At 38.3% G+C, this 25,097-nt stretch overlaps 2 protein-coding genes across 2 annotated transcripts in view; one reads left to right on the top strand and one right to left on the bottom strand.

The window, feature by feature from the left end:
• Positions 1-8,816: 8,816 nt before the first annotated feature.
• The window catches only part of LOC110347169 (profilin-2-like), a 182,385-nt gene continuing 166,104 nt past the window's right edge, over positions 8,817-25,097 (bottom strand). The window contains exon 3 of the mRNA XM_087208142.1: positions 8,817-13,104. Within this exon, the coding sequence (XP_087064268.1) occupies positions 9,074-9,535 (462 nt within the window). The 5' untranslated portion in view covers positions 9,536-13,104 and the 3' untranslated portion in view covers positions 8,817-9,073. The remainder of the gene's footprint in view (positions 13,105-25,097) is intronic.
• The window catches only part of Mtmr8 (myotubularin related protein 8), a 115,645-nt gene continuing 100,108 nt past the window's right edge, over positions 9,561-25,097 (top strand). Inside the window, 1 exon segment of the mRNA XM_087208118.1 lies at positions 9,561-9,611. Within this exon segment, the coding sequence (XP_087064244.1) occupies positions 9,561-9,611 (51 nt within the window).

Below are 25,097 nucleotides of genomic sequence, written 5' to 3'. Positions count from 1 at the left end.
TTGTCCAAACTGGATCACAGTACCTTCATTTTCTATCTCTTCTGTTCTATTATTTGTCTTTTATTTTGTAATATATTTTTCTAAGCTTACGTGTCTCTGTTACTTCATGTAATATTATGATTTCAAGGTGCATCCATTTTCCTACAAATTATTCAAGTTTATTCTTTTTTATTGCAGAGTAGTATTTCATTTTGTATAAATACCACCTTCTAATCCATTCATCTGTTGATTGACATATAGTCTAGTTCTAAGATTTAGCTATTATGAATTGTGCTGTTGTAAACATGGATATGAATTAATAATAATAATAATAAAAGAGGTGAGAAAAGGAAAAAATGAAAGAGGTAAAAATTGAAAAAGAAAGGAAGAAGAAGAGTGAGGGAAGGAAAGTGAGATAAAATCCAATTAAAAGATAAAAATATCCAATTAAAGATAAATAAAAGCAAATACAATTAGGTAAAAGTGCTAAAAAATGAAAACAAAAATAAATACAAAGTGTAAACAAAGAAGAAAAGAAAGGAATAAAAGAAACAACAATAAAGAACCCACTCCCCCCCAAAACATAAAGAAAAAGAGACATGTATCCAAACTACTGCTCCACTTTGAGTTGTTTAGGTGCATTGACTCTTTCCAGGGTTTGTTGTATTGAAATCTAGCAGATATTTGGAAAGGATAGTGAATCACAACTAGGGATTATTGTGTTACCACACCCAGCTTCTGCCTCACTTTTCCCAGTGGGCTGGGTCAGTCAATGGTGTGTTGTCTACCTTAAGGCTGAATTCATTCCAGTGGCTTCTAGGATTTGTGCTTTTCTGTGCACTCCAAATCACCACTATCCCCAAATATCTTTGCAGCCTGTGGGCTTGTATGGTGTCCCACTTGCTCCAGACAGCCCATCATCTATGCACCCTGGGATGTGGCAAACATCCAAGCTGAGGTATATCATCGATCATGTTGGCAGATGAGGAAAGCAGACTCTCTTAGTTACATTCAGTACACAGTACTGAAGACCCATAATTTAATGGAGGAAAAGTTTATTTTGGCTTAAGATTTCAGAAATCTCAGTCTGCATGGTCATCTGGCTCCAAGGGAAAAACTTTTTGATAGAAGAGGCTGGATTGAGGAAATCTGTTCATATTATGGTATCCAGGAAGTAGAGAGAGTAAAGGGGAACTGAAGAAGGAGATATGCTCTTTCAAATCATGCCCTTAGAGACCTGCTTCTAGCCAGGCCTCATCTCCTAACAACAAGTCAACTATAAACTCATTAGTGAACACATCCCCCGATGAGTATATTACTCTCATGATCCAATTACCTTCTAAACACATGAAGCTTTTGGTAGACACCCCATATCTAAACCATTACACAAAAGACCCCTGAGATCTGTCCTGGAAGTAGGCAGCAAGGAAAGGGCAAGCAATCTGCTGGACTTAATCTCAGTATTGTCAGACCCAGACCCTCAAAAAACCACATGCAACCAGTCTGAGTTCTTAAACAGAGGACAAGGTAAGCCTTCCTTCATAGCCTGAGATTGCTGCTGCCTAAAGTTCTCAGGGAGTCCGTGATTAGCCACCCCCACCAACACTCATCTGTGGCTGTCTCCCACCCAGTCACTGTAGTGACAATGTGAAATATGTGATTACAAGTCTATAGTGTTTTTGTTGAGAAACCTGGTGTTATTCTCATTCATTTACTATTGTAAGTGATTTGGTGTTTTGATCAATAGTTTTTAATATTCTTTCTTTGTTCTGAATTTTTGCTTGCAACAACTTTTTTTGTTTTTTGGTACTGGGGATCAAACTCAGGACCTTGTGCTTGTGAGGCAGGTGGCGGAACCACTGAGCTAAATCCCCAGCTGTTCTGAATTTTTAACATTAACTATGAAACATTGTGAGAAGGTTCTTATTTGGTCATGTCTATTTGGGTTTCTAAATGCCTCATTTACCTAGTATCCATCTGTGATTGTTAAGCTTGTCAGCTTGATTGGATTTGGAGCCACCTAAGAGATTAGTAAAGCTTTTCTGCATGTGTCTTTGTGGGTCATGGAGGCGTGACCTTGGGATCTATATCTAATGGCTCACCTTTCTCTCTGGCACTGTTTCCCTGTCCTGCTTTACGGTCTTCATGAAATGAGCAGCTTTGCTCTGGTGTGCACTTCTGCCATGCTGTTTCTATCTTGGAGTCAGTCAAATATTGACTCAAACTTCTAAAATTGTGAATCCAAGAGCCAGGGAGTTAGCTCAGTGGTTCTGCTGCCTGGCTCGCAAGCAAAAGGACTGGAGTTCGATCCCCGGTACCAAAACAAAAATTTGTGCATAAAATTGTGACTCCAATACACCATTTTATCCAAAAGAATTAAAAGCATCATACCACAGCAATATATGTGCATCCATGTTTATAATGGCACAGTTTGTAATAGCTAAATGTTGGAAACAACCAAATGCCCGTCAACAGATGAATGGATAAGGAAGATGTTCATTTTTTAAAAATATACCATTATTGGTACCATTTAACCACAAAGAAGGATAAACTTGAGACATTTCTAGGTAAATAGATGCACCTTGAAACCATACTTTTAAGTGAAGTATATTGAACACACATGTGTAAATATGGCAATTTCTCTCTGTTATAAGAAACTGAAAGTGTAAATAAGGACCAAAAAGTATAACAGACATTGTGAAAAAGGAAGAAATTGTTTTTAATTATACCGACTGTCTGATACTTTGTTAATAATTCAAATGTTTTATGCAAAAAATGTATAGTATTATTAGGAAATGAGTTGAGAGATGGATCAGCCAATGAAAATAGATTTTTTTAAGATCATGATACACAGTGTATTTACCAATGTTATTCTCTAATTATTTTTGTTACGAAAAGTTATCTTTTCATAGAATGGCTTTTATATTTTTTATTAACATTTATTTATATTACATAAAATAAATATTAACATGATGACTTTTACATAGGGTATAAACTCTTGGGTATAGACCATTCCCTGTTGTCTTATCCTGCTGCTCAAAAATACTATGTACAATGGTTTAAAATACCAGAACTCTGGATATAGCCTGCTTGGACATGCCACTTACTAACTGTTCTTCAGTTTCCTCATCTGTATATGAGGATGACTATAATGTCAACTGGGGAGTTTGTGGAGGTAAAGAATTAATGTAATAGGCTCTCCCTTCTTGCTATCATATTTTTCTGAAACAGGAAAACATTTGCTTTGAAAATCTGGAGTAAAAGAAAGAACTCTAAAATAGATGACAAAAATACTGCACATTGAAAATATCACTTGACCTGGGCCTTTAAGAAAGGGTAAAGGGATTGACCCAATCAACGTCATAGATATATAAACCCACAAGCTGTTTGCAGAGTATAAAGTAATTCCAAGGATTAAGGCAGAAGTGCTTCCTGGGGAAATGACAGATGTTTAACTGAAAAACAAGCCAAAGATTGATTGTGAAGAATCTGTTGTTTTCTGTTAAGCAGTTTTGCATAGTTATTTGAAATACAGTTCCACTTTTACTATAAAAATATTAGGACCAAAATTCAGACATTTCTTTACCAGTGATAATAATGTGTATATATTTACTTCCTCCTTTCTGGCAGTAAGATTAATGTAATTGATCATATTTTGCTTTTTGCCTTGGCTACCAGGGAATTCAGGGCCAAAAGGACAGCTCAACTGACCAATAATCTTTATTTTATGTTTTTTACCTTGGTCCTCATTTTCTATTTATATTCAATTATTAGTTAATGTAATATAACTTTATAAATTACTATAATCTATGAAATATTGTTATGTTAGTGTCATTCATTTGTGGGGAAAGTTGTATATAAATACATAGACTCATATAATCAACTGTCTATTTAAAATTTAACATTTTTACTCAGATGTCTAATAGACATCACAATCTTAACATGACCAAAGCTAAGCCCCCTTACTCTCCTTACTACAAAATTTCTTTCCACTTCCTCATCTATTTTAGCAAATCACACCTCTCAAAACACATTGTTGCTATCCTTGAATATTCTATTTCTCTCATACTCCAGTTCCTATCTGTCAGCATATCCCACTTGTTTTAGCTTCAAATCATATCCAAAATCTGATTGCTTATTACTATCTCCCCTTCTATAACCTTGGTCTATGCTACCATCTCTCACCTGGATCATTTGCAGTAGCACCTTGACTGGTCTCCCTGTCTCTACTTTTGTCCGCCCACAATCTAATCCCAACATAGTAGTCAGTGACTTCATTAAAACAAGTCAGGCCATATCATCCCTCTTCTCAAATTCTCCAAAGGATTCTTAATTAATCTAGATTAAAAGCTAAAGTCCTATAAGACCACTTAAGAACTAGCCCACATAACTTTTCTGATTTCATCTCCCTTCTACTCCACTTCCCTATTTATGACACTCTGGCTTCAACATACCAGTCTTGCTTTTACGTCACAGACTTTGTCCTTGCCTATAATTCTCTTCCCCTAGATATACACATGACTTGCTGCTTTACCTACTTCAAGTCTTTTCTTTAATTTGCCAGTAGGTAAGGCACTCCTTAACTCTCTTATTTAATATTATATCCTTCTCTTATTCTGTTCTGGCAGTCATTCTGCTTGCTTGTTTTCTTTTTTCTTTCTTGCTTGCTTTCTCTCTTTTCTTTCTTTCTTGGCACATGTCATCATCTGACACATGGGGGATTTTATTTATTTTGTGTATTATCTGCTTCCCAGATAGAATGTAAGTTCCATGAAAGCAGGAGTTTTACACTTTGGTGTCACCACTCTTTTCACTGCTGTGCTGTCAGTACATAGAATAGTTCTTCAAACATGATAGGAATTCAGTGAACATTTGAATAAATAAATGCACTCTCTAATACTACTTACTACATTGCATTGTGTTTTATCTATTCATAAGTACATAATAGTCATTCAATAAATATGTTCATTGAATGAATGAATGAAAAACAAATGCATTTTATAAACTGTAAAGCACCAAAACAGTGCTTTAGCCCTAGAAAATGTTCACCTTGTTTCCTTCTAGGCTAAAAGGATGAGGTTGCTTACCCGTACTCCTAAGAGCTGACCCCACCCTTTTAACAAGAGGTAGCACTTCATTTTTTCTTCTTCTCCTGCCACTTCAAAATCAGTTAAAGCCTTTGCTGCAAGAGGTACCTTAAAACCAAGGATTTTAGACTCTGTTGTCAACCACACAGGCACTAGCTCACCTGCCACTGCCTACTTCCAAGTATCTGTCTGAACACAGATGACTTTAACCCCATCGCTGACCTGATATCTATAGCACATTACATGTTCCAAATCACTTTGTGCCCATTCTTTCATTTGATCCCCAGCCAGTTTTGCAGGTACCAATATATCCTTATTCTAGATATAAAAAAAGGGACCCATAGAAATGAGTGACTAATCCAGGGTCAGTTAGTGATAGTGCAGGTCTCAGATTCAAATTTTAAGTCTTTTAAATCTGCTATAAATGTCTTTATATACAATATTACAAGGAAATAAAAATATGAATAAATGAATATGCAGCCTGTAAAACTCTTAGCAGAATATGCATATTGGAACAGAGCCCAAAGGTAGCTTTTCCATTCAACTTCTATTCTGTTAATTGTATCTACAATTTACTTGACATGGAACTCAACCTATGCAGAGAATATGACAATTAATTATATAAAGCCTCAAAACCAGAGCCAAAGATTTCCAAGCATGAGTAACCCTTATCTCCTACTACCTAGGTAAGAGAATTACTGACTGGTACTGGGGAGTTGGGAAGGAGAGGGATGGAGAGGAATAATGAACAGCTTCTCTTCATTCTCCACTCATCTGAACTGTGGAAAAAACAAGATAGAAGATTAACTGTAAATACTTCTTTATCCATCATTGTTTATGTCTGTCCACAGTCAAATGATAATCTCTGGAGAGGAAGTATGTACATATACAATAAGAACTAAAATTTGAAAGCATTAAGTGTTATGAGCGAGGTTGAAAGAATGAGGTAGGGAATTCCAAGGGATTAAGAAATATCTTCAAACTTAGAGAATAGGGAACATCCCTAGATGAATGGGATTTGGTAACTGGGCCTACAAACTGGGTAGTATATGGGCTTGAGATTGTTAGGAAATGGTAGGGGCATGATTTCCCAGAATTCCATGGGTAAAATTGTGAAGTGTGTCCTGAAAATAGTAAATAATTCAATGTGGCTGGACTGTAGAATGCAAGAGAGGAAAAGGTGGTGCTGAGGCATCAGGAGAAGGTTAAGACTAGCTTTTGAAGAGAACTGAATGCTTCTGTGAGCACCTACAACACCATGGGCTCACAGAGTGAATAGAGTGGGATGAGTCCTTCCAACAAGTCTAACTTCCCTGTTCTTCCCCTAAGTCTTCCTATAAAAGCCATAGGACAGCTCCATGGGTTTCTATACACATTCTGTTCAAGCTTATTTATACAAGGGGTATTCAGTCTCCAAGGAAAGACTTACCATCATAAGAGGCCAGGGCCACAGCTTGGTCCACTTATTTATGGCAAAGTGCCAACACTGCAGTTAAACCTGAATGCTTGGCTGCTAAAGTGATGCTGGGGCTATTTGGCTCACAGGCTGACAGAGAGGGTTCTCTGTGCCTGTTGTAGCAGGTGTGCTATAGGTTTGCCAACACTGATGTAGGGTGTGTGAATATGGATTACAGATGTGTGATAACTAAATTGGTTTAGCATAAGTTTGGGTGTGGATAATGGCAGCCCCATCCATGGTGTGGGTGGCACCAATCAATAGGCTTATAGCCTAGATGGAATATAAAGAGGAAGGTGGAAAGCAGGTTTTCCCGCCACTGCTCACTGCTTCCTGCCTCCCCTGCCATGGATTGTTTCTTTTCTGCCATGTCTCTCAGCCATGCTGCCTTGCTTTGGAACCAGCTGGCTATGGACTGCAACTTGTACAAACTATGAGCCAAAGTAAACCTTTCTTCCTTTAACTTGCGGATGTTGGGTATTTTGTCCCAGCAACAAGAAAAGTGACTAAGACATTCCCACATTCCCAAAATAACTTTTTTTAGGAAGCCTCTTTTTCCTCTTTATTGACTTTTTCATTTATTACCTAAGGCCTATCATGGTATATATTGAATGGATTAATTTATTGATAGAGATGTTGCAGAGGGGTTTTAAATATTAGATGAGAGTTGACCAGGTTCTATGCCACCTATTATGATAGTAATAATATTAATGTGACTATTGAACAATGGAAATGAAGCTTGTCTGAATTGAGATGTGTTTCAAATGTGAAATACACACCAGATTTTGAAGCCTTGGCATAAGACATGCAAAATATTCTATTAATGGTATTTTTATTACATGTTAAAATAATACTATTGTGGGAGTGTAGGATTAAATAAAGTATATTCCTAAAATTAAGTTTGTTTTCTTTTTTCCTCTTTAATTGTGTATACTAGAAAAGTTAAATTTACCTATGTAACTAGCAGTATGTTGAATAGCACTACTGTGGAGATTTTGATCACTTCTACATTTAAATCCTAACATTTAGAAGCTTATGAGGTATGTGTGTATATGTGTGTATATGTGTATATGAGAGAGAGTAAGAAGGAGAGAATGAAAGAGAGAAAGAGAATGTGTGTGCTAGAGGTGGTTGCTTATAATTAACATACAGAGGGTTCCCTATAATCACCACTCCTGCAGGATCAAATAAGCACTATCTTTCTCATGTCTGCCTTTTCTCACCCCAGCTAGCCCCAGAGCTGCTAGGTGTAAGCCAGATTAAAGGGTTAGATTTTTTTTCCACCTCTCAGCTCCTCCTCATGCATGCTTTCCCTGGTAGAAAGGTGAGCTACAAGTTGAAAGATGAAAATCTAGCCAGAATCAGCTCAGATCATCTACACTGTGGAAAATCCACTCTGAGGAAATTCTATTTCTACTAAGTGCTCTGTGGCAGAGCTCCATGCTGGGATCTGAAGAAGGCAATAGAGAAGTAAAAGACATTGTTCTTCAGGAGACTATAATCAAGTTGGAAATAAAACTAATGTGTATGTGAAAAGTTAGAAGTGAATACAGAATAGTTATACAAGGAATGTTGGACAAAATGTAATTATAGGAGAAAGAAATGGCCTAGAGAGCTGGTGCTCTCAAATCAGGGTCAGTCCTAAAGGCAGAGAAAGTGAGAAAAAGTTTCTTGGAGGAGGTAGTATTTGATCTAGCCCTTAAAGGATGTTTGTAATCTGAGGTTCAAAGAGAGAAAGACAATGGAAAAAAGTTAAGAATGAGAATTTCTGGTCCCCAGTTTACTCTATCAAGTAAGGAAGCAGGGAGAGATAGTGTTAGGAATAAGCTCCCAGACTCAATTTTTCAGTGCCAAAAAGAATGCACTCAGATACAGAACAAGAAATCTTGACAAAGCAGTTTTAGTTTTTCTTCTGCAGAAGAAAACAAGTCTGAGGGAGCAGGCACAGGAGAGAAACAAAGGAGGGTGTGCTCTTTTATCCGAATGCAGAAGGGAGTTGCTGACCTCTTTTCCATTGGCTGGGTAGAAAGTTCACAATCTGTTCCAATTGGCTAACTCAGGCAGTGTCGGAGGAATCCAAAAAGTTATTGAGGAGGAAGGGATGTGGAGCAAAAGGAGGATGTGGAGAACAGAAAGTCCTTGGCTCTTAATAAGCTATTCTTGGTTTATAGCTGTTTTCCTAAGTTTGATATGAGCAGGAAACTTTGTGACTGGTATGTCCAGGAAGGGCTCTTCAGGGTGAGCCAGGGCCCAAGACAGAGAAAATCCCATTTGATAGAAAAGACAGAGCCTGTTGTTTTCCACAATAGTATTTCAGGTGTAAAAGAAATGTAAAAAAAGAAAAGGCCTAAAAGTTCAAATACCTGAAGGAACTATTCATACTCCAACCCACAACAGCTCCCCAATAATACACCCTTTCAAACCTGATCTGGTATCTCCTTTTTTCCTGAAGGACATGTTATTTTATTTTTTTGGACATGTTAATTTAACAGATAAAATATGTAACACTGAATTCAAACCACAGGTTAAACATCAACTCATTTTTATTTAGTTAGAAATGGGTCATGTGTTGAAGAATGGCCTCTCTGATGTAACCTGCCACCTCAAAAGCTTTGAGATTGAGAGGCCCTCCTTCTGTTCCTTTTAGTCCCATAACCACAAGATACACAGACTCAATCTGAACCATGGTCACCGCCTGGGTGCCTTGGCTCTGGCTTTTGGTACGCAGGTCCATGGTGTTGTTGCCTTCAGTGTATATGTTGTCCCGGATCAACAAGCATTTGGTTCCTGCAAGGGTGATTCCATGAAGAAATAACTTCTCTCTCTCTTCTCTTCTCAGTAAGATCTGAATTTCCTCCTGGGTTAACTGGAACAAGTTACCATCAGGATAAGAAGCTAATAACCAGGGTGGGGAATTGGTGATAATTACTGCATCACAACATATCTCAATGGGTAAAAAGAGGTTGATACAGTCCTCCCAGACATCTTCGCTGATATCCCCTATGCACTGCATGATTCACATAAGCTGTCTCTATAAGATGAATGAAGTGCCTTCTAGCAAGCTGGCCTTCGAAGAACGTTTTCTGGCAGTTAGCTCAAGAAGTCCAATTGGCTGAGTCTGTAATAAGCTAAAATCTAGTCTTTTTTATTGTAGCAAGGTGGAGGAGGTTTCGGTGATCTGCATGAATTTATATCTCAGCTCCCCTCTGCTGTGGTTTATTAAACTGCTTCTGAAGTGGGAGTGAGGTCACAGTGGCTCTATGACTTTTAAAACAGTCATCATCAGCTATATCACTAGTGACCTCTGGCAGTAGCTTTCTAGGTCTGTACTTACAGCAGCAACCTAATTTTGCAAAGTACATCTGCTTCTCTAGTTACCATGGGAAGAACACCTCTAACCAATAGGAAATCCCTAGAAGTAGAATATAAGTGGGCAATAATTGTGTTTGAAGCTTAGTTGTAAAAAAAAAAAAGGATAAATGAATATTTACTTCAACATGTAGGATCATATGTTGGATACTGTTGCTGAAGTTTCAGCTCTTGGTAGAGAGTCAAAAAGCCCACAGGCTCACCAGCTTACAGCTTCGTTTTGGACAACCACAACAGCCTCTGAACTGAATTCCTTGCCTCCATACTCTTTCCTCTAGTTTATATTCTGGACTACACTAATTCTGAATTTAGAATCATTCATTCTCATTAATTATTCAAGTATCAAGCACACACCATTTGCCAACTACTTTCCTATCCACTGGGATACAGTAATAAACAAAACAGAGATAAACCATTGCCCTCATGGAGCTGACATTCTAATGGACACAGACAAATGATAAATGGTGATACTTTCAAATGATGTTTTATGAGCTCAATATTTCCTTTTTTATTCCCAGGCTTTCCTAATCCTAGAAGAGTTTATTCTTACTTATGGATCTTCTGAAACCCTTTGTAACTCACTACTGTGCCTCAATTTCCTTTGAAGTGATATCAGCTTGCCTTAAAAGACGGAATCCTCTGAGAAATGATTAATGTTAGTAGTGAAGAAAATCTAGGATTGCTCTGAAAATTCATTTACTCAAAAATATTTATTATTAACTGTGTGCTGACCTTTTTCTAGACTTTGGAGGTCTAGCAGTGAACAAAAGTCCCTGCCTTTATTGAGGTGATGTACTAGAGGGGAAAATAAATCACAGACAATAAATGTTTTTATAACACATAAGATGGGTATTGATAACTATGAAGAAAAGGGTTAGGAGAGTAGACAATATTGGAGAGGTAGTGGTGGTTTTACTTATACAAGGTACTCAGGTAAGGATGCTCAGCTACAGTGACATTTGATCAGAGGTCTGACAGAGACAAGGAGTTGAATATGGGGAAAGAGCATTCTAGGCAGAGGGAATAAATAGACAGCATAAAGGCCCTGGGGCAACAACATGTGTGGTATGTTTGAAGAAAAGTGAAGAGATCAATATGACTTGAGCAGAGAGAAAATGGTGACAGACAAGGTAGTCAGAGAGGTAAAGGTCTTAGATCATATATAGGGCTTCATATGCTATGATTAGGGCTTTGGCTTTTACTTCGAGATGGGGAGACATTAAAGGGATTTAAACAATCATTTTAGATTTTGGAATCTAGAAGATGCTACCTAAAGAATAGTTTCTAGGGGGACCAGGACCAAAACATGGAGACCAGTTAAGAGACTGTGGTAGTAATCCAGGCAAAAGATATTAGAGGCTTGGGAAAGAATATAGGAGTGAGAAGTTATTGGGTTTGGAGAATATGTCAAAGAAAGAGGACTATGATATAATGAGTTAGATATGAGATATGAGAGAAAGAGGATGTATTCAAGACTTTTGGCCTAAACAACTGTGCTATGGTTTGAATGTTTGTGTTCCCTCCAATTGATGTGGAATCTTAATCTACAATTCAACAATATTAAGGGGTGGGCTCTTAGGTTACTAGGCCATGAGGGATCTTACTGCATGGTTGTGATTAGTGCCTTGTAAAAGCACTGAAGGGAATTAGCTAGGCTCTTTTTGTCCTTCAAGCCCTTCTACCACAGAGCCCTAACATTTAATACGCCATCTTGGAAGTAAAGAGAGCAGCCTTCATGGGACATGGAATCTCCTAGCACCTTGGTCTTGGACTTTCAGCCTCCAGGATTATGAAAAATACATTTCTGCTTTTTAGCATTTACCTGGTGTGGTGGTGTTAGGTATTTTGTTTTAGTAGTACCAAAAAAAAAGACAAAATAGAATGATACAGTTTCCATTACCTGAGATGAGAAATACTATGGAAATAGCAGATTTAAGGATCCTGGTAGAAATCAAAAGTTCTTTTTTCAACATGGTAAATGTGAGATACTTCTAAGATATCTCAGTAGACATTTCATAGGCTATTACATGTTATGTAAATTTAGACTTCAGAGAACAAATTAAGATTAGAGATAAAATTTGTGGAATTTTCCACAAATAGATGCTATTTAAAACCATAGGACTTGATGACAATAAAAAGGGAATAAATATATACAAAGAAGAAGACCAAGATTTGAGCTCTGGCAACCTTCCAACATGTAGAGTTATGCAAGATGAGAGGAAAGAGTAAGGGATTTGGGGAGGGGTCAGAGAAAGAGAGACAATGGTGTCCTTGAAGCAAAGTGAAGAGTTCCCTATCAAAGGGAAGGGAGTGACAAATACCGCATAGAGGACAAGATGTCTGAGGATTGACCAATGGATTTTTCAAGGAGATTATTGGCAATATTAACAAGAGCAATTCAGTAGTAGAATGGTAAAGACAAAGCCTCATGGTTTCTCTTATATGAGAAACCCAAAATATAAATAAAAAGCAAAATAAAAGACAATAGGAAATAAAGAGCTAGATATTTTGTAAAAGGCAAGGGGAATAAAATGAGGGGGCATAAAAAAGAATTAAGATGTATTATATACATGTACCAACTTCCTATGAGGAATGTAATCATTATGTGCTGGAAACATGTACTAATAAAAGAGTAAAAATTGAAAAAGAGGACTTTGGAAATTAAATAGAAAAGCATGGGAGAAAAGGAATAGAAGTAACACAGGGTAAATTTAGATAAATATTTTGAGAGTTTTGCTATAAAGTAAAACAGAAATGGGGGATAGAATGTGGGTAACAGGAATATGAGTGAAGAAAGAACTTTACTAAGATTGGAAATATTATAGTATGGTTTTATATTAATGAAATCATCTGGTAAATTAGAAACTTTGTAATAAAAGAAATAGGACAGCTAAGCAGATAAGGGAGGAAGAAACTGAGGCAACAAGTGAAATGATTTCCTTAGGAGGGCTCAGGATCGGTTCTTTCACTGAAGAAAGATTATATGGGTTCTTATTCAGGGCAGCAAACAGACTTGGTTGTGGGAGGATGTGGAAAGTTCTTTCTGTTTTATTATTGTGTTAGTTACTTTTCTCATTGCTAAAACAAAATACCTGACATCCAAAGTTAAAGGAGGTAAGGTTTATTTAGCTCACAGTTTGTAGAGGTTTCAGTCCATAATCAGCTGGCTCCAAGGCAGGGTAAAATGGCAGACAGGCAGTATTTCATGGCAGACTGAAGGTAGTAAAAGCAACAAGGGAATGTAAGATCATCTTTCTGCCCCTTTTATCTTACCCTGACTACTTAGGGTGGGTAGCACTTCCAACCCTTACTCTTAGTGCCCTTGATCCCAACATTGCACCATAAATCAATTCCAGCATCACACACCTCTGATCAAGCCACCTTTGAAAAAGCCTATGACCACATGAGGCTTTGTGGGGACATCTAGACACAAGCCATAACATTCCTCCCTTGACCCCCAAAGACTTATGTACATTCCTTTACACAAAAGAAATTTAGTCCACCTCTAAGAGTTGCCAAAGTTCTAACAGTCTCAACATTGCTGAAAAGTCCAAAATCTCCTCTGAGATTTAAGGCAAACCCTTAGCCACAAGCCCCTGTGTAAATGAAAAGAAAGTTGAACATTTCCAACACTCAGTGGCACAAGATAGACATTTCCATTCCAAAGATTTCAAACAGAGGGATAGCAAGGAATGAAAACAAAGCAAAACCAAAATCCAGCAGGGCAAACATTAAATCCTGTAGTTCCATGTACAGCATCCAAGGCAATCTTTAGCAAGTGGTGAACTCCAAAGGACTTGGGTGGCTCTGTCACTGTGACACTGCCAGGGGTTGGAACAACCATGGCTTCTCTCTTGGGCCAGCTCTGCTCTCTCCTTGCAGTTTTCCTCAGATGATCCATGTTCCTGGCTTCTCTGAACTTCTGAGGTCTCCACTACACTGCTGGCTTCACATTCACGGCTTCACATTCACAGCTTCACACACTGCCCTCTCAGGGGCACATTGCCTGGCCTCCCAGACATTCTTCTGAAATCTGGGTGGAAGCCTTCATGACTCCACAACTCTTGCATTCTGCATGAGCCTAAAACCAGCACCATGTGGATGATGCAAAGGTCCACTGCCAGTTGAAGCAGTAGCCAGGCTTCCTTCTCTCCTGGCTATAGTGGTCCAGTGCCTATGAACCAAATCCTGAGGAACAACTTCCCTAGGCTGCTGCCATTCTGGAACATGGTGCTACTGGGGCTCTCTTCTCAAACCAAAGTCTTTCAGTTTTGCCACTCTCTGGTTGCAAAGGGTGGAGTCCTGCTGCCTCTTGTGATACCCTCAAGCCATTTTTTCTATTATCCTGTTCCTTCTCAGCAATAATGATCTCCTCTGCTCTATCTTTGCAGTCCACAGCTTTACTGGAGCTTCCTTTCTGGTCAAACTCAAAATGTTTTAAATCATTCTGCTGGGCTCTTTGCTCTTGATTCTCAACATAAATCTGGCTAAAAGCCACCGCAGTAGCCATGCCACTGCCTCAACATTTGACTGCCTTGAAATTTCTTCTGCCAGATTAATTAGTTCACTACCCTTAATCCCAGTTTCAGGCAAAGTCTCTGGATACGAGCAAAATGCAGACAAACTTTCTGCCAAGGCATAACACACATCATCTGGAGTCCAAGAGCAAATGCAGTCCTTCTTTGCAGCAGAAACCTACTGAGCCTGGTCTTTACTGGCTTTATGGTCTTCTGAACTCTGATCACAATTTCTCATACCATACAGCCTAAGGCATTCCAGCTATATTTTTTCAACCAGCATCTCCAAACCTTTCCTAACTCTTCCACTTCCCACAAGCTAGTTTCAAAGGCTCTTGAGCCATATGGCCAGGTAATGTCACAGCAATGACTCCACTTCTCTGGTACCAAATTTTGAATTATTTATACAGTTGGAGCTTGGCAGTGTCTAGGAAAGAATAAACAAAACTTTTTAAGAGATTAAAGCACATATAATCAATGCATGAACACTAGAATGAAAAGGCAAATTGGGGAAAAGGGCCATGTAGAGACAGTTTTTAAGGGACTGGAATAGTGATTGTAACCAGCTGGCTCTTAGACCTGTTTATTATGTATAAGTCTGATACTCTCTCTGTCTCATAGTATAACTCTACCTGTAAAAAATATCATAATCAACATGTTTTTCTATTTTATATTTTGTCTCTAGGAGCTAGGCAGGCCATGTGCATGTGTAGAAAAATATTAAACAGCTCTGTTTTAGAGTGTGAGGTTCAAATAACTTTTAGTGTTTAAGGAGTAAGGGAATTTGCCATTGAATTTTTCATATGTAAAACAACAAGGGGAGAAGAAAGTGTTCCTTTTACTGTCTTTTGGTTTTCATGTCTCTAGGATGTCTCTTGAGGTTTTTATGCTCTAGAGCAGGTACCTGTTATCTAGAGTGACCAAAAGATAGGTTAGGCTAGATTAGCCACCTTTATTGACATGTGTACCTATTTTTTTAAACTCACATTTTAAACTCTAGAGGATGTTTTTAAAAGCATAAGCTACAATTGATTTTTGCTATAACAGCCATGTTTATGAAGGGAAGCACTGTAAGAGAAAAATTAAACCTATGATCAAGAGACTTGAACGACTGTGTGTTTTCTCTTACCAATCTTGCCAGTCACAGGAGAAAACCCTCCTCCAGGCACTGGGTCATCCATGTGTGTCTTTTTGGATGAGTATAAATTTTTATTTTTTTAACCCAGGAATATGGGGATATGTAACCTAAAAAGGTATGTTTGTTTTTGGTGTCTTTACAGATGAGCACTCATTTTTTAGGGGCTCAGGAGCTTTTAATTTGAAAGGAGAAAACAGATTTTTAGAAATGTAGAGAGAAACATATTAACATTTTTGACAGACAACTCTGAGAGACGCAGACTTTTAAAGCTTGTCTTATGGCCTATGACTGAATCTTCAAACACACCTGCACAGGCTTTTGGCCAAAAACCATATAAAAAGCTGTCTGTAGCAGACGCATCTTGTAAGAAACAAGTCAAATAAAAAATATAAAATCCTGTGTGTAAAAATGAAAAATTTTTTTCATAGAAACCCATGTCACAATCTTTTTTTTGTATTAAATTCTTTTATTGGTACATTGTAGGTATACAACACAATTACATTTCTCATTGGGAATTGTACCTTTACATAATGCATCTTGGTTCTTATTTTTTCTCCATTCCTAGCCCTCCCTTCACACCCTCCACCCTTCCCTATTTACAAAGACTTTATTTCCATTTTTTCCATTTCTCAGCATTTTTCCTTTCCCTTCTTTCCTTTCCCCTGCCCCTCCCACTACCCCTACCCCTTTGGACCTTTTCTTCCTATTTTGCATTATCGATTATTCATTCTAATCATTGGTACATTTTAGGTATACAATATAATGACATTCATCATTGGAAATTTGCACCTTTACATAGTCTCTCTTTGTTCTTATTTTTCACCCTTGCCCAGCCCTCCCTTAAATGACTCCAGTCCTCCCTATTTACAAAGATTTTGTTCCTATTTTTCCATTTTCTCATATTAATGCCATTCCCTTCATTCCTTTCCCCTATCCCTCCCACTTCCTTCCCCTTTGCCCCTTTTTTTCCTATTTCACATTACCTATTATACATTTAGTCCTTATTTACACTTTCAGTTTCTCACACCAGAGAAACTACTCGGTATTTACACATGTGTGTCCTACTTATTTCACTTAAGAATATTGCCTCAATGTGCATCCATTTAGCTATAAATGTCTCTAATTTCTCATTTTTTCTGGCTGAGAACTACTCCATTTTATTTAAAAATGCACATTTTCTTTATCCAGTCTCCAGTTGATGGGCATTTGGGCTGTTTCCAAGTTTTAGCTATTACAAACTGTGCTGCTATGAACATGGGTGCACATAAATCACTGTGGTATGATTCTTTTAATTCTTTGGGGAAGATCCCCAGCAGTGGAATAGCGAGGTCAAATGGGACTTCCAGTCCTAGTTCTTTGAGGTATCTCCATACTGATTTTCACAGTGCTTGCACCAGTCTACACTCCCACCAGCAGTGGAGCAGGGTTCCTCTTTCCCCACAGCCCTGCCAGCATTTGTTATTGGTTGATTTCATGATAGCAGCCATTCTTTCTGGAGTGAAGTGGAATCTCAGCATTGTTTTCATTTGCATCTCTCGAATGACCAGTGATGCTGAACATTTTTTCATGTATTTATTTGTTATTTCTACTTCTTTGTCTGAGAAATGTCTGTTCATTTCAGATGCCCATTTTTGGATTGGGTCTTTAAATTTGGGAGGTCTGATCTTTTTAAGTTCTTTATAGATTCGAGATAGCAGACCTTTGTCTGAGGAAGAGCAGGTGAAGATTTTTTCCCACATTGTGGATTGTCTCTTCACACTGCTGGTAGATTCTCTTGCTGTGCAGAAGCCTTTTAATAAGAAGAGATCCCACTTGTTGACTGTTTGTGCTAGTTCACGGGCAACTGAGGTTTTGTTCACAAAATTTTTTCCTACACTGATGTCTTCAAGGGTTCTACCTAACATCTGTTCCAGCCGGTTCAGTGTTTCTATTTTAATATTTAGATCTTTAATCCATTTTGATTTTAGTTTAGTGCATGGTGAGAGATACGGGTCTAGTTTTAATCTTTGGCAAGTTGAAGCCCAATTTTTCCAGCACCATTTATTAAAGAGGCTATCTTTCCTCCAGTGAGGGTGTTTGGCTCCTTTGTTGAAGATGAGATGGCTGAGTGTGTCTGGCGTTTTTTCTGCATCTTCTAATGTGTTCCACTGGTACTCAAGCCTGTTTCTTTGCCAGGAACATGCTGTTTTTATCACAGTAGCTTTGTAGTAGAGTTGCAGGTTGGGGATTGTGATACCCCCTGCCATGTCTCTGTTATCTAGAATTGCTTTTGCTAGTCTGGGTCTCTTCTTGCTCCAAATGAATTTTTGGATTGTTTTCTCGAGGTCTATGAAGTATGCAGCTGGGATCTCAATTGGAATTGCATTAAATCTATATAGCAGTTTTGGAAGTATGGCCATTTTCACTGTATTAATCCTTCCTACCCAGGAGCAGGGGATGTCGGTCCATTTTCTGATATCATCTTCAATCTCTCTTTTCAGAGTGCCATAGTTTTCAGAGAAGAGGTCTTGGATTTCTTTAGTTAGGATGATTCCAAGGTATTTCAGTTTTTTGGATGTTATTGTGAAAGGAATTATTTGCCCTATTTCTCTCTCAGTGAGTCTGTCATTTGTGTAGAGGAAAGCTATTGATTTTTGTGTGTTGACCTTGTAACCAGCTACTTGACTGAATTTGGTTATTAAGTCTAGAAGACTTTTGGTGGAGTTCTTGGGGTCTTCTATATAGAGTATCATGTCATCTTCAAATAATGACAATTTGACTTCTTCCTTACCTATCTTTATTCCTTTTATTTCTTTCTCTTGTCTAATTGCCATGGCTAATGTTTCCAGAACTATATTGAACAAGAGTGGTGATAGTGGACATCCTTGTCTTGTTCCTGATTTTAGTGTGAAGGATTTCAGTTTTTGACCATTTAGTATGATATTGGCTATTGGTTTGTCATAGATGGCTTCTATCAGTTTGAGGTAGAGACCATCTATTCCAATTTGTGTAGGGTTTTTATCATAAATGCATGTTGGATTTTGTCAAATGCTTTTTCTGCATCTATGGAGATAATCATATGGGTTTTTTTCTTGTCTCTATTGATATAGTGTATTACACTGATTGATTTTCATATATTGAACCATCCCTGCATCCCTGGGATGAATCCCACTTGATCAGGGTGTATGATCTTCTTGATCATCTTCTGCATTCTGTTTGCCAGTATCTTATTAAGGATTTTTGCATCTGTGTTCATTAGGGAGATTGGCCTATAGTTTCCTTATTCAGTTGGGTCATTCTCTGCTTTGGGGATGAAGGTGATGCTTGCTTCCAGGAATGAATTAGGGGGTATTGCTTCCCTTTCAAATTCACTGAAGAGTTTAAACAGTAGTGGCAGCAGTTCCTCTCTGAATGTCTTGTAGACTTCAGCAGTGAAGCCATCAGGGCCCAGGCTTTTCTTAGTTGATAAGTTTTTAATGACATTTTCAATTTCATTGGTTGATATTGGGTTGTTCAGAATTTTTAGGTCTTCTTCTTTCAACTTTGTAATTCATATGTATCTAGGAATCTGTCCATTTCTTCTGTGTTGTCCATCTTATTGGCGTACAGGTTCTGGAAGTAGGTATTGATGATCCTCTGGATTTCTGCTGGGTCTGTTGTGATTTCACCCTTTTCATTTCTAATTGCATGGATTTGGGCCTTTTCTTTCCTTTTTCTGACAAGGTTGGCTAAAGGTTTGTCAATTTTGTTGATTCTTTCGAAGAACCAACTCTTGGCTTCATTGATTTTTTGTATCATTCTCTTAGTCTCCATTGCATTGATTTCTCCTCTGATCTTTATAATTTCCTCCCTTGTATGAGCTTTGGGGTTGTCCTGCTCTTCTTTTTCTAGAAGCTTGAGGTTCAACATCAGGTTGTTTAATTGAGCTCGTTCTGTTTTCCTAATATGCGTATTCACTGCTATGAATTTCCCTCATAAGACTGCTTTCATTGTGTCCCATAGATTCCGTTATGTTGTATTTTCATTGTCATTTAATTGAAGGAACTGTCTGATTTCTTCTTCAATTTCCTCTGTGACCCATCGGTTATTCAGAAGTATGCTGTTCAATTTCCACGTGTTTATGAAATTTTTTGAGTTTCTTTTGCTATGGATCTGCAATTTCGTCGCAGTATGGTCTGGTAATATACAGGGGATAACTTCAATTCCTTTGCACTTACTTAAATATTTTCTATGTGTGAGTATGTGGTCTATTTTGGAGAATGACCCATGTGCAGCTGAGAAGAATGTATATTCTGATTTTGTGGGGTGGAAGACTCTGTAAACATCTGTTAAGTTCATTTGTTCAAGAATTCGATTGAGTTCTAGCCTTTCATTACTTACTTTTAGTCTAGTTGATCTATCTACTTGTGACAGTGGGGTGTTGAGGTCCCCCACTACAATTGTATTAGTGCATATATGGCTTTTCATGTCCGTTAGTATTTGTTTTATATAGTTGGGTGCACTAGTGTTTGGTGCATAGCTATTTATGATTGTCATCTCTTCCTCTTGGATTCTTCCCTTTACAAGGATGTAGTGTCCTTCTTCATCTCTCTTCATCAGTGTTGGTTTGAAATCTACTTGATCTGCAAAGAGGATAGCTACTCCTGCTTTTTTTTGGGTTCCTGTCACATGCAGTATTATTTTCCACCCTTTAACTTTCAGTCTATGAGTTTCCTTTTGAATTAAGTGTGTTTCTTGTATGCAGCATATTGTTGGATTTTGCTTCTTGACCCATTCTGCCAGTCTATTTCTTTTGATTGGTGAATTGAGACCATTAACATTGATGGTTATAACTGAAACATATTGACTTGTCATTGCCATGACTTTTTCTTTTTGTTGGGTTCTCCCTCTTTACATTTAATTTCTTGTCATGCCAGATGGGTTCATTCTGCTTTGCTTCCCGGGGTTGTGATCCTCAATGTCTGTTCCTAGGATATTCTGTCAAATTCTTTGGAGTGCTGGTTTGGTATTCACGAAGTTCCTAAGGTGCTCTTTGTCATGAAAGTATCTTATTTCTCCATCCATTTTGAAAGATAGTTTTGCAGGGTACATCAATCTGGGTTGGAGGCTGTTTTCTTTTAGGGCTTGAAATATGTCACTCCAAGCTCTTCTTGCCTTGATGGTTTGTGTTGAGAAGTCTGCTGTGATTCTGATGGGCTTTCCTTTGTATGTGATTTGTTTCTTTTCTCTGAGTGCTTGGAGAACTTTGTTCTTCTGCTGTGTTTCTGGAATCTTAACAATTTTATGCTTATGTGTAGATTTTTTTTGATCAAGGCTATTTGGAGTCCTATATGCCTCACTTATCTGTATGTCAAGCTCATTTCCCCTGCTTGGGAAGTTTTCTGCCATTATTTCTGTGAAGAGATTTTTTATGTCATCTGCAATCTCTCCTGTTTCTTCATTGAGCCCAATCAGTCTTATGTTATTCTTTTTTGCATCATCTAGCAGCTGCTGGATTGATTTCTCATGTTCCCTTATAATTTTGAAGCAATTTTCCTTTTCCTGGTCACTAATTGCAATCTTATCTTCTATATCTGAAATTCTGTCCTCACATTGGCTCATTCTGCTGTGTAGACTTTCAAGGGAGTTTTTCATGTCCTGGAAATCTATTTGCATCTGTTTTATGGATTCCATTTGTTTCTTATGTTGGGATTCCATCATGTTCCTCAGCTCCTCTCTAGATTTATTAATCATGTCTTGTACTAAGGGCACAATTTCTCCTGTTATCTGAGAAATTATTTCTGATTTTCTTTTTTCCAGATCCCCTTTTGTTGCCAGTTCAGTGGGTGCAGGTGGTTGAGTATCAGAGTGTTCCATCTCATTCCCCTTTGAGGTTGCTCTAGGTGATCTGGAAGTCTGGTTTTGAGACTTATTTATGTGTTTTCTCATTTTGACTGGGGCAGGGGGCTCTTAGTGCCTGCATGGATTACCTCCTCTGAGCTGGGTGAGGTGGGACAGGGGCCGGGAGCAGCGGTAGGGATGGTGACCCAAATGCCCTTTCCTGTGGGCTGGGAGCAGATGGAGGGATGGTGGCCGGGAAACCCCTTCCTCTGGACCAGGAGCAGTGGGATGGTGGCTCAGAAGCCCCTCCCTCTGGGCCAGGAGTGGTGGGAGGGATGGTGGCCAGGAAGCCCCTTCCTCTGGACCAGGAGAGGTGTGACAATGGCTCAGAAGCCCCTACCTCTGGGCCTGGAACAGTGGGACTCAGTACCTTGGTCTGGTGGTCTGGTGTCCTCTGTGCCTTGGTGATGTGGAATCAGGTGTCTGCCTGTCTGCAGTGGGATGATTCGGTGTCTTCCACATGACTCAGGACCTCGGCAGGGCATGCACAGAGCTACCTGTCTGCAGCGGAGTGATTTGGTGTGTTCTGCGGGACTGGGGACCTCGGTAGGGTGTGGGCAGACCTGTCTGTCCGCAGTGGGGTGATTCGGCGTCTTCCTCTTGACTGAGATGATGTATCTTGATTCCTCTTTTTTCCCCATTCTCCTCCACTCCCTTCAATCCCTCTTTTCCTCTTTATTTACAAAAGCCATTTCCATTTTTTCCTTCTTTTCTCATGTTTTTCTTTTTCCTTCTGTCTGTGTGTTTCTTCATGGGTCAGGTGTGTCTCCTGCAAAAAACCTATGGTTAGATTTTCTTTTTTGATCCAATCTGCCAATCTGTGTGTTTCAGTTGGAGAGTTAAGACCACTAAGATTATTTAGAATTATTACTGCACAGTATTTACTAACTCCGGCCATTGCATTGTTTTTCTCCTCATTAGTTGTATCCTTTCCATTGGGCTCCTTGGTGTTGATGGCTTCCCTCTCTCTGTGTAGGATTTCCTTAATTATTTTCTGCAATTCTGGATTGGTAGTCATGAATTTCTTTAGGATTCCTTGTTCACAGATAGTCCTTAACTTTACATCAATTTGAAGGATAATTATGCATAATATAGATGTCTGACTTGACAGTAGTTTTCTTTTAGGCCTTAAAAACATTGCTCTGCACTCTCTTGGATTTTAGGGTTTGTGTTGAGAAATCTGATGTTACTCTGGTAGGCTTCTCTTCAGAGGTTATTTGCCACTTTTCTCTGTCTTTTAATATTCTGTCTTTGGAATTTTCAAATTTTGACTATAATGTGTTGCATGGAAAAGTTACTGTCCTGGATCTTTGGGGTCCTATAATTTGTATGTTGAATTTTTTTCTAATTTTGGAAATTTGTCTGCTAGGATTTCAGTGAGTAAACATTTTATATCTTTTGAGTTGTTTTCTAATTTTTCCTTTATTTCTGTAATTTTGATATTGGTTTTTAAAAAATCAGTCTAAAAAACAAAATCAATTGCAGCTGTTGGTTCCAGAACTCTTGATTTTATGGTATCATTGAGTACATGATCTACATCAACCTTCTTTTGAATTCTGACATGATGTTTTCAAACTGGTTAAACTACTACCCATGCATTCAATTGAAGTTTTTATATCCTGGATTTCTGCTTGATTTCTTTTAATAATTTCTAATTCTTTACCAAAGTAGTAGGGTTTTTGGAGGTATCTTGTTGCCTTGCTTTCTTGTGTTGCAAGTGCTATTGTGTCCAGTGTTGAAGATCAGTTAGGGTAGAAAAAACTGATTAATCTGTCCATGGTTTTTATATCTTCCTAGATAATTTTATTAATTGATATATGTCTAGGAAGTTATCTCTTTCAGATTCTCCAATTTAAAGAAATATAAGTTTTAACCATTTAGTATGATATTGGCTGTTGGTTTTTCATAGGTTTCAAAAACTGAAATCCTTCCCAATAAAATCAGGAACAAGACAAGGATGTTCACAATCACCACTCTTGTTCAATAAAGTTTTGGAAACATTAGCCATGGCAATTTGACAAGAGAAAAAAATAAAAGGAATAGAGATAGGAAATGAAGAAGTCAAATTGTCATTATTTGCAGATGACATGATACTCTATATAGAAGATCCCAAGAATGCCACCAAAAGTTTTCCATACTTAATAACCAAATTCAGTAGAGTAGCTGGATACAAGGTCAACACACAAAAATCAATAGCTTTCCTCTACAGGGACCACAGACTCACTAAGAGAGGAGTAGGGCAAACAATTCCTTTCACAATAGCATCCAAACAACTGAAATACCTAGGAAGCAACCTAACGAAAGAAATCAAAGACCTCTTCTCTGAAAACTATAGCACTCTGAAAAGAGAGATTGAAGATGATATCAGAAAATGGACAGACATCCCCTGCTCCTGGGTAGGAAGGATCAACATAGTGAAAATGACCATACTTCCAAAATTGCTATATAGATTGAATGCAATCCCAGTTGAAATCCCAGAAGCATATTTCATGGACCTTGAGAAAACAATCCAAAAATTCATTTGAAACAAGAAGAGACCCAGAATAGCAAAAGCAATTCCCGGTAACAGAGACATGGCAGGGGGTATCACAATCCCCAACTTGAAACGATACTACAAAGCTACTGTGATAAAAACAGCATGGTACTGGCAAAGAAACAGACTTGAGGGACAGTGGAACAGATTAGAAGATGCAGAAACAGCACCAGACACACTCAGCCATCTCATCCTCGACAAAGGAGCCAAACACCCTCACTGGAGGAAAGATAGCCTCTTTAATAAATGGTGCTGGAAAAATTGGATATCAACTTGCCAAAGATTAAAACTAGACCTGTATCTCTCACCATGCACTAAACTAAAACGAAAATGGATTAAAGATCTAAATATTAAAAAGAAACTCTGAACCAGTTGGAACAGAGATTAGGTAGAACCCTTGAAGACATCGGTGTAGGAAAAGATTTTATGAACAAAACCTCAGTTGCCCGTGAACTAGCACAAACAATCAACAAATGGGATCTCTTCTTATTAAAAAGCTTCTGCACAGCAAGAGAAACCACCAGCAGTGTGAAGAGACAACCCACAATGTGGGAAAAAATCTTCACCTGCTCTTCCTCAGACAAAGGTCTACTATCTCGAACCTATAAAGAACTTAAAAAGATCAGACCTCCCAAATTTAAAGACCCAATCCAAAAATGGGCATCTGAAATGAACAGACATTTCTCAGACAAAGAAGTAGAAATAGCAAATAAATACATGAAAAAATGTTCAACATCACTGGTCATTTGAGAGATGCAAATGAAAACAATGCTGAGATTCCACCTCACTCCAGAAAGAATGGCTGCTATCATGAAATCAACCAATAACAAATGCTGGCAGGGCTGTGGGGAAAGAGGAACCCTGCTCCACTGCTGGTGGGAGTGTAGACTGGTGCAACCACTGTGGAAATCAGTATGGAGATACCTCAAAGAACTAGGACTGGAAGTCCCTTTTGACCCCGCTATTCCACTGCTGGGGATCTTCCCCAAAGAATTAAAAGAATCATACCACAGTGATTTATGTGCACCCATGTTCATAGCAGCGCAGTTTGTAATAGCTAAAACTTGGAAGCAGCCCAAATGCCCATCAGCTGCAGACTGGATAAACACAATGTGATTTTTTTATAAAATGAAGTACTACTCAGCCATAAAAAATGAGA

Source organism: Heterocephalus glaber, unplaced genomic scaffold, assembly GCF_053883595.1.
Source record: "Heterocephalus glaber isolate CG9 unplaced genomic scaffold, H.glaber_assembly_v1.0 deba00000936, whole genome shotgun sequence".
NCBI lineage: Eukaryota > Metazoa > Chordata > Mammalia > Rodentia > Bathyergidae > Heterocephalus > Heterocephalus glaber.
The sequence above is the reverse complement of the archived record's forward strand: the minus strand, read 5'-3'. Positions and strand labels throughout refer to the sequence as shown.